General features: G+C 41.8%; 1 protein-coding gene across 2 annotated transcripts; it reads left to right on the top strand.

Moving 5' to 3' along the window:
• Positions 1 to 1,414: 1,414 nt before the first annotated feature.
• On the top strand, positions 1,415 to 14,447 carry foxk1 (forkhead box K1). Of its 2 annotated transcripts, XM_030430534.1 has the most exons (10): positions 1,415 to 2,007; positions 6,354 to 6,569; positions 9,720 to 9,918; positions 10,052 to 10,198; positions 10,468 to 10,661; positions 10,796 to 10,801; positions 10,935 to 11,107; positions 11,224 to 11,469; positions 11,909 to 12,082; positions 12,366 to 14,447. In XM_030430534.1, the coding sequence occupies exons 1-10, from the start codon at positions 1,562 to 1,564 to the stop codon at positions 12,596 to 12,598; spliced, it is 2,034 nt and encodes a 677-aa protein (XP_030286394.1). In that variant the 5' UTR covers positions 1,415 to 1,561; the 3' UTR covers positions 12,599 to 14,447. The 2 variants fall into 2 exon arrangements, with proteins under 2 accessions (XP_030286394.1, XP_030286402.1); XM_030430542.1 differs by lacking the exon at positions 10,796 to 10,801 and having other exon boundaries at positions 1,562 to 2,007.
• Positions 14,448 to 14,623: the final 176 nt, after the last annotated feature.

Here is a 14,623-nt window from a genome sequence, read left to right as displayed (position 1 = left end):
TGACATGGCATGAGAAGAAAAAACTCAAGTTGAGTACAAATACCAAAAATGTGTACAGTACACACTTGAATACGTGTACTCAAGTTACATTCCACTGCTGACAACAGTGCAGAGGGTTCAACAAGATATCAATACTTCAGTGTTGTAATGACTTCTTATGACTTTGAATTGTTTCTAAATGCTTCATATCACAGCAGCGCACTCTTGTGGACCATCTGAGCTGGTATGGCCCGTGCGCTCCTGCTCTTTTGTGGATCCAGTTGTCCATCTTTTTCAACCGTCTTGTTCTTTCCATGTTTATAAACAGAGGGTAGAGATAAAAAAAGGAAAGAAAAAAATCTGAGGTGGGCAAACCAGCTACACTATAGACACCACATGTTCCTGGAGCTGGGATTGAGATTGAGATCTTCTGAAAAATATTTGACATTACAACAAACATGTCCATTAAATGCACCATTTTTCTTTATGCATCTTGCTCAGACTGTAGTCTGAAGAGCAACATAATCAATTGTAATCCCTGTGGGTATATTTTCAGTGGCTGCAATTTGTGTGATTTAGGTTTTAATCTTGCTTGTCTAGTCCACAGAACCATATGCACTGATTCAATTTTATGAGACATGACATGAAAGTGAAAGACAAGTACATGATCAGCTCTGAGTGACACCATGCATCCGTGGTATTAGCGCAGCAAATCACAAATCTCGAGATACTTCTGAAGTCAGCCTCCAGTTTCCTGGTGTGACGACATGAACTGCAGCGTATCGACCGAGGTGCCCAGATGTGGCGTTCAGGGAACAGAACTTGCAGAATCGAAGGCAATAATGTTGTGGACTACTGTATTTGTTATCATCTACCCGTATGGCATGTTTCTAAGTCTGCTGTCTATATTAATAACACCACAGATTTGATTGCACGACATGGATTTTTCGACTACTGTTATTTACGTTATTAATGGACAATTCATTACTTGAGTTTGTGATTTTATTTCAGCAAACTAAAAGGGATAAAATCCACTTAATCTACATCCAGCTTTTAAAAAATCTGCTGTACAACGGGACAAAAAAAACTCCTCTTTTAATAGGCTGTGTTTTGACTGCTCAATGTGTTGATCCCAATTTGTAAAGCTAATAATTATTAAATTTGTAAAGCTAATAATTATTTCTAACAGTGACCCCGGTAGCCCTGAACCAACAGGCTGGTTTCTGTTTGATAGAAAATAGACGCTCCTCCGATTCAAGGTGTAAACATTGTAGCGAGAAGACGAAACTGAGCGTGTTTTCGCTGATTGGATATTACCAGAGTGATACAGTTAACACATACAGTTTCTCTCTATGGCGCTGGATATTACATGCAGCATTTAACGAGCCGGCCCTGAACGCATCGCCCGACCCGCTCCGGTGGAGACTCCGGTCCGGCTCTTGCGCCTACCCCGGACTCCATGTTGTTCCGACAGCCACGGAGCGAACAAGTGCCCTGGCCGAAAACTCTCACGTTGCAACTCTGTGTGTGCAAGAAGTAAAGTGTGTGTGTGCGTGCGCGTGTGTTGACCCTCCGAAAGAAGATGGCAGACTACCGGGACGACACCGGAGCTCGAGCCCTGCTTGCTTTACAGTCAGCACCATGCAGTCCCGTGCGCGTCGCGGTGACCTCGCACGCCTATCACCCGCAATCGCTCGCCCTCTTGGGTCCTCCGATGATGGACGGCCGCACCGACGCCGGGATTCAACCCCTGCGCCTCGCTTGTCCTCCTCCGCAGGCCCTGGCCAGACTCGAAGGCCGGGACTTTGAGTTTGTCATGCGCCAGAGGACGGTCACCATAGGCCGGAACTCGTCTCACGGCTCCGTGGATATCAACATGGGTCACTCGAGCTTCATTTCGCGGCGACACCTGCAGGTCACCTACGACGACGCGAGCGGCTTCTCCCTCCGGTGCCTCGGCAAGAATGGTGTGTTCGTTGACGGGGTGTTCCAGCGGAGAGGGGCGCCGCCGCTGCCGCTACCCAGAGAGTGAGTGCAGTCTGTTAGCATAGCCGCTACCGACAGTAACACGGTGGCTGACTGTGACTGTGGCAGCTCTACCCAAAACTTTAATGTTCATTTTTATGCATCGACCTGCTGACGGATCGACACCAATGGAGCCGCTGTCATGATTTAATTTGTGTCCCCCTTAAACTTCTTCCTCTTATTGGACTTCTAACAGTGGAATCAAACTGTAAAACATCTACAAAATAATTTAGGTGAACACGTAACCAACAACTCTTTAATAGTGTTGGTGGATGTGGCTGGTAGCTTTCTAAACATTGCAACAGGGAGGGAAAATTGAAGTTACACGACATCTATGTTCAAACGGGGAGACAGATTCTGACGGGGACACAAAGTTTGTCATGACACCCATAATCAGAGCGGTTTGATTCGGTCTGGCGAGCGGGCAAAGCTCCGGATAAGTGTGCTCGTAACCTTGGCTTGGACGGGGAAGCTATAACACGAAAGGCTAATTTATCTCCCCTTCTAACTGTGCTATTAAAATAGTTACTAATTTGTGTGGAGACCCGAGGGACCCCCCCTCCAGAGTACCTTCACCCCCGTTTGAATGAGTGAATGATCAAGCTAGTTTTAGCCGTTAGCAAACTTAGCTCCATTCGGCCTACAGACAAGCCACAGCACGAGCTAGCTAGCAAATGTTTTCAAAAAGGGGCGCTGTTAGCTGGTATTTCACACAGAGGCGTGTTGTTATAAGTTGTCAAAGCTGTCTTTCTTAAACATCAGATTATCAAACATGTGTTTTTCGTATTGTTCTTTTTGGAATGGAAGTCTTTTGGCCGCTGGTAAAAGTCCTGTCTCAACAATTTTCAGGGCGATTATGTTAGCGAGAATGTTAGCTAAGTTAGCCAACGTGTCGCCGTCGCGTAAACATTAGTGTAAACAAACGCACCCCTGACAGCTCACGAGTTTTGTGTGGAAGCGGTGTGCTTGGTTTATTTTAAATCATAAAATGCTTTTATTGTGGTGAGGGGAAACCACGTGGTGTTTTAAATGGTGGTTTTAGTCTCACCCGTGTTGCGACACTGTCAAGGTTAAATATTCTGACTTAACTGGTTCTTTTAATACAGAAGCAATCGTCTTAAACTAAAAGCTTTGACTTTGTGTGTGTGTCAATCACAGGGTGGAGCAGGAGCAGGAGGAGGAGGTTGGGGGGGGGATTTGTGCTCTTCTGCTTTCTGATTGGTTGTCAGGACTGTTTGGGGGTGTGTCGAGAATTGGACAGGAAGTGCAGGCTGAAATGACATCCTCATTGCAGGAGCACATGGAGTAAACACAAGACTTAGAAAGCAAGGCCATAACCAACACAGCCGTGTTCACATGCGCTGCTCTGGCCCCGGGGCCTGTGTCAGGATTACAGAGTTAGCTGAAAAAAAAACTGTGCTGAGTTTATATCTGGAACCTCTTCAGATGAGGAAGAGGGCAGTTAATGAGTCATTTCTGGTACATTAACTGTAATTATATGTTTTACAGCAGTGAATCACATCAGGTTAACACAGTCATTTTTAACGATTCATCGGTCGATCGAAAGAAAATGTACGTCCACCCTTTCTGATGATCCCAACATTTGCTGGTTTCAGCTTCTTAAGCGTGTTGATTGTTATTTATGATAGGAAATGAAGTGTCTTCAGGTTTTGGGACTGTTGGTTGGACAATAGAAGCAATTCAAACATCTCACTTTGGGCTCTGGAAAACTGTGCTGACCATTTTCACAATTCTCTGACATTAAGAAATAGACTAGAAGAGTAATCTATCAATCAAGACGATAATTGATCCCTTGTTTGTTGGGGCTGATATTAATGTTAGTAAGTAAAACAATTCTGCAACTGATACATGAGCTGAGATTGTTTTTTGCAGTGATCACTACACTACAATGTGATCATTAAACACAAAGATATGTTATAGAAGCAGGTTTTGATTAAGTTTAACAAACTTGTCTAAAATGAGATCAGTAGAAGGACACATTAAAATTAAAGAAATTATATATATATATATATATATATATATATATATATATATATATATATATATATATATATATATATATATATATATATATTTGAATTATCCAATCATCTTATTCCGCGTTGTGAAAACGTTTTTATGTTTGCACACATGAGACAACATGCACGCCGCCGACATATCTGTTACAGGCTGATATTGGCTGATAATAATATATATATATATAATTTTGTTCCCCCTATATAGTACAGACTCTACTGCTTATCAGAGAGACACTTCCGTATCAACAAATCAAATCTGTACAGCTGACTACAAGTACTGCACAATGAACTACACCCTTTTCAAGTCTATCTTCAGTAGAGGCACCGTTGGCTATAATTACTGGTTTAATGTGTGTCATCCTGATTCATCCAGAGAGGTCTAATTACTCAGTTTTCTTTGCGGAACAAGTCCTACCTCGGAGATCAGACTCGGCTGCTTCGGCCATTAACATTGTTGATTTTAAAGTTAATTCTGAGAAGGATATTCAGTGTTTGGGGTCATTGTCTTGCCGTAAAAACGCATCTTCTCCCAAGTCAAAGTTCTGTTCTCAGGCTGCAGCAGATTTTCTTCACAACATTGTTATTCCAGTTTATATTATTCAACCTTATCAAGCTGTCACTGCATCAGTTGAGCATCCGCAGAAACACTGAACCTTCTTCCACTTGTCTGAGTTTCTCACATGCCCTCCAGCAAACACTTTTTGAAAAGTCATGTGAGTTCTTTTAACAGTGGCGTTCTCTTTGCAGCTCCAGCTCACAGCTGAGACTGATGAAGGAAATAAGCACTAGTTGTTGTTGTTGTTGTATGCACCGTTTCTTCTATCTCAGCTATGAAACCCTGAAGCTCCTTCAGATTTGCCTCTTTTCCTCCCCCACCAGTGCTCTTCTTGCGTGGACACTCAGTTGTTGAGGATGGTCGGCTTTCGACAGAGACAGCTGCGAGCAGACTGTTCATGGATTTAGTATCAGATTGGCAGCTGCAGTTCTCCAGGACACAAATTACAGAGAAAAGATGGAACATTTCTTCTGTATTTTTATTACAGACTGGTGTAGCTGTGTGGAACTGCTTACAACACGTTTGTGGTCCTGTGTGGATATTTTCTTTTCACATCTCCACTGGAGGTCTGAGCCTGAGCTGAGTACCCCTAGAATTAGAGTTTCAGTTTCTTAGATAGGATAGGATGGCTGCCGGCACAAAGACTAAACTACACTGAATATGCTGCTATATATTGCTGCCCGTACCTGCTAGAAAAAATAAAATCTATTTACATTCGTCATTAAGGTTCCCTTGAAAAACATTTACTCAGTTCCTCACACATAGTTATTTTCACGGGTTTTGTTTAGGCTTGAACTGATGCTTGCTTTTATTGAGGTAGCTGTCCAGACCTGCTGAAAGAAAAGGAAATGCAGGCTAACGGGTGTTGTGTCTACAGCAGCCTCGTTCGTTACCCACCAAAGTTGCTGACAAAGATATTGTTTATATACTGTAAAGCAATATATTTCATTGCTTAATGATATGATTTACTTTTCCTAATCCTTTTGACACTTGTGGCAGATTAATTACCCTCTGTGTGTAACCTAAAACATATTTTAACATTGAGATTTCAAGTTCATTCGTTGACCTCGGAAACAAAAGTTAACAAAACGTTTTCATTCCAAGATCCATTTAGTAGCTGTTGTCTAGGTTTCAGTTGTCACACATGATCTTCCTCATCAAATGGAGTTCGTTTATTGGGAAAGGTTTCAATTTAAAGGATAAGTTCACCGAAAAAGGAGAATTCAGTCATTATATGTGGATAAAAAGTAAGGTAAATTATCTCAAAACAGAGTTGCAAACAACTGAAGTGGATGGAGACTTGTTTTATAACCTTATAAACAACTGGTTCCATACAGCTCGTCAGGCATAATTCAAGACTCAGGAAGCCCATGTGATCCAGAATTGGATTAAAATTTTAAAAAGACATTATTTACATCCTCGACACACACTCAAGCTTGTTATTCCACTTCCTACAGGGTGCGCTCTTTATCTGAGCAGCTACAGTGAAGATTTCAGCATTAAAAAAGGTGCAAATACCCTTTTTGTATGCCTGACAATTTCCTTGACGCCTTTTTAAAAAAATGTATTTCAACATTTTAAAAACAACCCTATCCTATCTGCTGTGGAACATGTGATAAAAGTTGCAGAACAGTCAGTGTAAATTATGCTGTATTGTTTTACTGTTGAGCATTTTAAAGGAGAGAAGGCACTCATTAACCTTCGTCTCTGTTTCTCATCTTCTGTTCTCCCTCCTGCTGTCCTGTCCTCTCCAGGTGTGTGTTTCGTTTTCCCAGCACGGTCATCAAGATCCAGTTCATGTCCCTCATGGAGCCCGAGGAGCACAGAGAGAGGGAGCAGCCCTCTCTTCCCCCTCGTCCACTTCTGCCCCACATTTCCCCCCTCAAAATCAGCATTCCCACAGCGCAGCAGCATGAAGAACACATCAGGGCATTTGGCTCGCCGCTGCCCTCGCCCACAGGCACAATCAGGTATGGAGAAACCCACAGACACACACACGATGACATGAACCCCAACACATCAAGTAAGATACACACTATAAAAACTGAAAACAGGCCGTGGAGATTTGGCAGAAACATATCATCAGTTAATTGTGCTGACTGTTTAAGCTTGCTGAAGCATGTTTTGATTGTGTCTCCAGTTGTAAGATTACATTTTTTTTATAAATTGTCGTGAAGGTTGTAATTTATATGCTAAGATATATTTGGTAACTGTTTAGATAATTAATCAATTTTACTGCAATTTTGACAGCAGTGTCTTAATTTGAATTCTTGTTGATTTTTTTTTTTTTTTTCACATTTTATGATTTTTTTGGACTAATTTTCACACCTGGATGACGTCATCTTGGAATTTACAATACCATCACTGTCTTTGTATTATAAGACCGAATTATAAATGTACTAGGCTAAATAATTAGAATAATATTTTGTATTTTTATTTATGTAGCACATTAAGAATAAGAGTTTACAAAATTCTTTGACAGGCAAAGCAAGATAAAGACGACGAAATATGCAAAAAGCAAAACACACTAAGTAATGTAATAAAAATGAATACCAATATAAAAAGACATGTCACATGTCTGCTAATATGTGGATAAAGATTAACAGCAATGAAAAAAATGCAAAAGAAAAGACAACATCATCCTAATTAAATAATCCGTTTGTTACATTTTACACTAACTTTATAACAACTTCTTTAAGTTCTAGTCTTCCTGTTTGGTCTTTTTCTTAAAGGGTTGCTTGTTTTTTTTTTTCAAAAAACTGTCAGTAATGAGACATTCACCTTTACTGAAAACCTTTTTTACAAACAAACCTTCATGACTAAGTTGTGTCCTTGCATGTTGTATGATTGCTATACAACGACACAGTGTTTTAGGTCTGCTGGAGTATATGACCTGTTAATCTTCTCGTCTTGTCTTGAGCATGTTCATCGTGTTTATGCGGTCATCTTTGTGTATTTACAAACGTGGGGTGATTCATTTCTGTTCTCCATTTTTGACGCAAAAATCCAACAGCATTTTTTCCAACCAGCTCATTTTCACTGTTGATGTCCTCTTTTGGCTTGACGGCGTGCTCGTGAGCAGCTGCAGTGTTTCTGTTGAGATGGGAAGCTGCTCTCTAGTGATCTGCGATAGCACATGTTTAAAAACACACTGCTCTATAAATGTAGACGGCATGTGCAGCTGGAAGTGTGGCGCTGCTGTGCGTGCCCTCTGCTGGTCCCTGCCGGTTTCTGCATCCTATATCCCCACCAATGTCGGCTTGTATGTGCCTGCCTTATATGGAATGGCTGCAGCTTCGAGGCGCGTGATTGGCTACCGGGCAGATTGTTTTGCCTGTAGGCCGTTTTTCCGTCCATTCGTGGTTTCCTTTTTTCAGAGCCCCCTACCGCTCCCTCTCAGCCCTCAGCTCCTGTTCTCTCGCACGTGGACACACACAAACATAGAGTAAAGAGACGCTCGCACATACATCTCAACACCACTTTCTCTGTGGCCTTTTTCGGACACCTCCCTCAACAGTACACACAACAGGAGGGTATTGTGTAAAAGCACGTGCTCCCACTCAAAACACCGACAGTATCTCTTCACAGGGTGGCTGTAGTCACTTTTCCTGTTAGGCAACTTTACATCAAGTGTGTATAATAACATTCTTCTGCCCCTACCAGCATTCACACTTGTACTTCTGACCCATGTTCACATGTGCAGGGGGTGAAATGCTTGTTGTCACAGTGTCAGAGCAAAGCAAAGACAACCCTTGCTCCCTCGTGAAAACACACAACTTTTAATTAAGTCAGAGTGTGTCGAGTTACAGATAGTTATATTTTTTATACCTAAGATGTTCCCGAGCAACATTAGAGGTTTTTTTTTGTTCGGCTTCATTCATTTTTCAAAGCCGAGCTTACAAAGAGCCACTTTCAAAACAGAGCCTGCAGCCTCGTTTCCCCGGCCAAAAAATACAAACATATTCTCTCTCTCTCTTCGTGTGTGTGTGTGTGTGTGTGTGTGTGTGTGTGTGTGTGTGTGTGTGTGTGTGTGTGTGTGTGTGTGTGTGTGTGTGTGTGTGTGTGTGTGTAGCTCTCTGTTGCTAAAGGCAAATCAAAGCACACTGACTCTCCCAGAAACCAGTGTTTACTTTACTAACAGAAGCAGGTGTGTGTTATATAACATGTTGGGTTTTCCCTGTGTTCTGTGTCTCAGCAGGACCAGATAAAAACCTGGTTAAAAATTAACACACTTTTCAGTATTTCTGCTCATTGATCACTTGATCACACACTCACTGGATCTGAGCTGCAGTCATTTTAATAACTTTAGTTCTTGTATGCGTGTGTGTTTTTGTACCATTTCACCGAATTTGTTTCTTTTAAAGGATTACATTCAAATTGTCGTAATATTTTGATTGTGTATGATTATTTGAAATTGCACAGGATTAAAGTATAAACAGATAATCAGATTTAAGGATTATGGGGATTTTTATTAGTAAATTATTTATTTAAATCCTATTAAGGATTTGCTGAAAATGTGTAGGTTTGTAATTTCAAAATACTGACAGAAACTTGGAAGAATTTACAAACAGTATTTAGTAAAATGTAGAAATGTGTAATCGAGAAATTAGAAATGAAAAAGCTCTCTTGCTCCTTGTTTTCCTGTGCCATTATTAGGCCTTCATGCTGCTGCAGTTGTAGCCTCACTTAAACATTTTTCATGTGTTAGTTTAATGGTTTATTAGTGATTTTAGGAAATTTTCCTTCACTTATTTTGTTTTTTTTGGGGGGTAGCTAACAATGTGGTTTTTGTGCATTTCGATGCTTAAGATGACATTCATAAATTAATAAATATCTATTCAATCCTTAAATTTGATCTTGACTCAGCATCAGTTAACTTGTTAATAAGTTAACCTTACCTAGAACAGGAGGTGATCACAAGTCTGAGGTCGTATTTGTCTAAAGGTCTACCCCGAGGACACTCTGTAAACCTGTCAGCTACAAACTCAATTTTCTGAGCTGTTCGTTTAGCTGTGTTGAGGTAAAAAAGGTGCATTTACAATCACAACGTATCACTATGAGAAGTGGCACTAAACCATCGCTTTATGCCATTAACACACACTCTCTACTCTCTTCTCCAGTGTTCCTAACTCCTGTCCAGCGAGTCCACGAGGGGCAGGGTCATCAGGGTATCGCTATGGACGCAACGTGACATCTGACCTCCAGTTAGCAGCTGAATATGCTGCCAAGGCCGTTTCTGAGCAAAGACGGAGCATTGCTGAGCAGAGAGGTGGGGGAAGCGAGCCGCGAGGGGAGTCAGCTGGTGGAGACAGCCCCAAGGTGAGCGCCCAGTAACATCAAAATAAGTTATCTGCCTCCCCAAAAAACATCTTTTTCAACCTTCAGAGAGGTTTCTAGTACAGTGTGTATTTTAGGATGTTTGGGTGTTAATACCTGTGTCTCTTTAATCCAGGATGAGTCCAAGCCACCTTATTCCTATGCACAGCTGATAGTCCAGGCCATCTCGTCTGCCCCGGACAAACAGCTGACTCTCAGCGGCATCTACGCCCACATCACCAAACACTACCCCTACTATCGCACTGCAGACAAGGGCTGGCAGGTAGAGCATTTCTGTCATAAATTGGATGGTAATGGAATTCTGTTGTTTGTTGTAACAATCCAAACTTTACAGTCACACAGTATGTGAAGGTAAGCTTTGTAACGGTTGTGTGATGTCGCAACAGATAATGTCAGTTATTTCAAAAGTGTGTCCTGAAATGTTTTTTCCTGTTCAGGGTCAGAGGCCATTAAATTCAGGCTCTGGGATAATCTCTTTCAAATGAACATTTCTGTGCATCCATTGATAAAATATTTTTTACTTCCCTCCAGAACTCAATCAGACACAACTTGTCTCTCAACCGCTACTTTCTGAAAGTGGCCCGCTCTCAGGATGAGCCCGGCAAAGGGAGTTTTTGGCGCGTGGATTCTGCTTCTGAGAGCAAGCTGGTGGAGCAAGCCTTCAGGAAAAGACGGCAAAGAGGGGTGGCTTGCTTTAGGACGCCGTTCGGACCCCTCTCTTCTAGGTAAGTCACCTGTGGCCATCAGCAGCATGGGCGTCTGTCAGACAAACTCAGATCCATGCTCTCATGCTTTTTATTTGACTCACCCGTTCTTCCCTCTCTCTGCTTCCGCTCCTGGCTATCATTTGATTGGATAGAACAAAGTAAGTCTAATTTTGAGGTTAATATATTCAGCAGAAGGAACTGGCAGTGAAGGATTTCTGAATGGACTAGAAGTCTCCTAATGTATTCACTGATCTTTGGTCTCTCTCTAATCCTTTTATTCGTCTTTTCCAGGAGTGCCCCAGCATCCCCGACCCACCAGGGACTTCTTTCTCCTCCATCCAGCGGGCTGCAGACTCCTGAATGTCTGAGCAGGGAGGGCTCTCCGATCTCCCACGACCACCACGAACAGCTGGCTAGCAAACTGGCATCTGTACCTGAGTATAGGTACTCTCAGAGCGCCCCAGGTGAGCCTGCACACCGGTGCACATAAGTGCAAACAAAACATATTCAAAGACACATACCTGAAGGGTTTCACATACACTATAAACAGGTGAAACTGTTTGTGTTTCTCTCCGCGCAGGATCTCCGGTCAGTGCTCAGCCTGTCATCATGGCTGCACCCCATCACCCATCAATCCTGCCCTCAGGTGTGGGGAAAGCCCTCGCTTTAGTTCCTGGCGGTGGCCAGCCCATCCACCTGCTTCAGAACCCCAACCAGTCTCTCACCATGGTGCGGGTGGTGACCAGTGGACCTCTAACATCCAACCCACCGAATGGGTACAGCAACCCCTCCATTGGAGGAGGAGATGGCAACAGTGAGCTCAGAGGTACAGCCATGTGAATGTCCAGTCACACTCCATGTATTGTTTTTCATTTTCTGCAGCACTGTGAAGATTATAGAAACTGCGTTGGATTGCTTTTGAGGCAGATGCATGGTTTTTTTTTTTAGTTTTCTTCTCATCGAAGTAGCAAATGGACCAACTGGACCCAGATTTACTATTAGTACAAACATATGGACATATTCTGAAAAACAACTAGACGCTACAGTTTTCAATGTAATGTTAAATGTAAGATTTAATGTTCATGTCTGACAAATCAATCCATCCAACAATAAATGATATAACTAGCACAATCTAAACAGATTTTCTCCAAAGTGATCGTTGTCTTTACGTTTTGACAGACTGATCATACATGTGCACGTCCGTAAACATTTATTAGTTTTCCTTTTACATGTTTGAATTGTATGTTTTTGTGTTTTTTAATCAGAAGCTCAGATGAGCAGAGAGCGAGTGATCCAGACGGTAGACAGTGTGGTGCAGGGTGGGGACGGGAGGAACTTCGCCCCAGGTTATCATCAACTTCCTGTCCGTGCTGTTACCCAGAATGGCAAACACACCACTGCTGCTGTCGACACAGCAACCAGCCTTGCTAATGCATCTGGTAAGATTTTTCAGCCATCACCAACTCAAATACTAACCAGGAACGATGATGATGATGAATACAGATAATTGATAATGCTTAAAAAGATGTAGTGCTTTTTATCCACTTAGAGTATTTATTTTGAGATATTGGTCTTAGATATCGCCTGCCTTCTCTGTTTTGATGGAACTAGATGGCCGTCGTCTTGTGCTGCTCAAAGCACCAAAAATGAAATTTAAAACATTTGACAGCAGTGTCTCTTTTCAAGAAATCACGACCCATCTCTCCTCATCTTCCTATTTAGGCCTCAGTAGTCCTCTCCAGATCTTGGCTGCCCAGGCCTCCAGCTCCCCTCCAGTGTTGGTGAGCAGACAGCCGAGTGCAGAAACTTTAGCCGAGCAGCCAGGAGAGCCCCAGGCCAAGCGGCCAAAGCTGGAGGACGAGGATGGAACTGAATCTGCTCCGCATCAAGTCACACCTGCCCAGCAGCCCGTCATTGTTGCCATGACATCACAAACCCATGACCCTAGGAAGTAAAACCCAGGGCCTCTTACCAGGTACCCAGTGGACAGCCTCCTTATCGTCCTCTAACTGCTTCGACTTTTATACTCATTTGATATGACTGCAGCCGACACGGCCAAAAAAATGTACAGGCAGCCTCTCTCAACAGAAGGGAACTCAATCGTGAGGAGCATATATTTTGGTCAAAAGTAGATGAAAACCTTCAAATGCATTCTGAATGTAAAAAAAAGCAAGTAAATCTTTCAGGACTTTTTTCAGCTTTACAGTTTTTAATGTAATCCATCATTCACTGACGACACAAACGAGTAAGGACGTTAAGCTTTTGAGAGCATTATGCATAATAAAATCACTTCAGCACTACTTTTACTATGTGAATGTTGGATAATATCTCAGATACAACCTTTCCTTCTAGTTGATGGATCAGATGCATCAGTCGCTCTCAGGCCAAAGAACTCACCTCTCCTGCATTTCTGATTAGAGTCACTGCCTGATTTAAAATCAGGGAATGTGTGTTCAGAGATTTGAAATGGCCGGCATTTGCAGAAGAAACTGTGACGATCAGAGTTGATTTACTGTGTAGTTTCACACAGACAGAGAGAGGACTTAGCTGCATATACCCAGACCAGACTGATGGGGCTTGGGAGACTGTTAAGAATATGATTGTACTCTTTTAAGGCAATCCATACAGAAAAAAATACAGGTTGGTCTTAGAAAAGAAAGATGTTAATATTAAGGCTTAGAACAGAATGTGAGACGTCTCTTCTCCTTGCCTTCTCTGTAAAGTATAAAAAAAAAAGTTGATGTTTCGGAGGAAGCGATAGGAGGAAATCCAGGACCCAAAACCAGGACTTTGCAGTTTCCGCTTCACTTCGGCTCAGTTTGGTTTATCAGCGTGAAACTTCTCATATTCAAGATGATCTGGGTGATTGGAAAGCAGAGAAGGACAGAAAAGAGGCAACTATTTGGAGTTGATTGAAGTGGAGCTAACCTAATGTAGACAAACTGATTGTTGTTTTAATTTTGTTTTTTTTTTCTTGTTTCAGTAGTGGTAAAAGGAGAAATGGAACAGCCTGTGCGTACAGTTTTGTTTGTCTTAGCACAGAAAAGCATTATTGTAATAATCCTTAAAGCCTTAAATATTTCTACATTGTTTTGTTGTTTTTGTCATTTTATTTTAACCTTTAGTCAGCTTTACCTTTTTAGATTGTTAACACAGCGCTTCTTTAACAGTAAACGATCTGCAACACTACAATGGTGACAGTTCTGTTGCATCAGTAGACTTGTATCAGTTTTATCAGGGGAAGGGCGGGACCAACACATGACCACAAATTTCAACTGCTCTCGTCTTTTTTCTTTCTGTTTGGTACTTTTGACACATTTTTCTACTCTCGGCTTGCTTTCAATTTCCCCTAAAAACACATCAACCTTCTTCTCCCAATCTACCTCTCCTCTCCTCAGCGAGCAGAATCTCTATCTTTGCCGTCTCTACAGAGGCATCAAGCTGTCGGCAATTCCTGTCACAGACTCTGCCTTAATTAGATATTCTCCAGCACTTTCTCCTCCACCCCACCCTTTCTACTCTCTCATTCTCACTCTGCCTTTAGCTTTTTCCGAATGCACGGGCCTCATTTTTTTTAGCTGGCAATCAGGCACAGTTTTCGCGCAAGGTTTCAGTGATTGTTGTTGCACATTATTAGAAAAAAACAAACAAACAAAAAAAGATGCGTAATGATTGTATGCTGCTCTATCTGCTAAATGACAAAGCTATTTAGAAGGTATTTTTTTCTTATTTTGGAAAAAAATAAAAAATATTTTGCTATGTGTTTAAAAAAGACAAAAAAAAAAAAAACAGCTGTCATCAATACGTAAACATTCTGGAAATAGAGAAGTATCTGTATTTTTAAATGTTCCTGTTTTTGTGATTTGTTAAAATGTGTAGCACAAATTAAAATTCCTCATTGACTTAAGAATTTTCATTGTCCTCTCTCATGTGACCGGGCGTCAGACTCCACTCTACACGACTTTGTTCACGTTTGGTTT

The sequence above is a fragment of the Sparus aurata genome, chromosome 1, assembly GCF_900880675.1.
Source record: "Sparus aurata chromosome 1, fSpaAur1.1, whole genome shotgun sequence".
Classification (NCBI taxonomy): domain Eukaryota; kingdom Metazoa; phylum Chordata; class Actinopteri; order Spariformes; family Sparidae; genus Sparus; species Sparus aurata.
The sequence above is the reverse complement of the archived record's forward strand: the minus strand, read 5'-3'. Positions and strand labels throughout refer to the sequence as shown.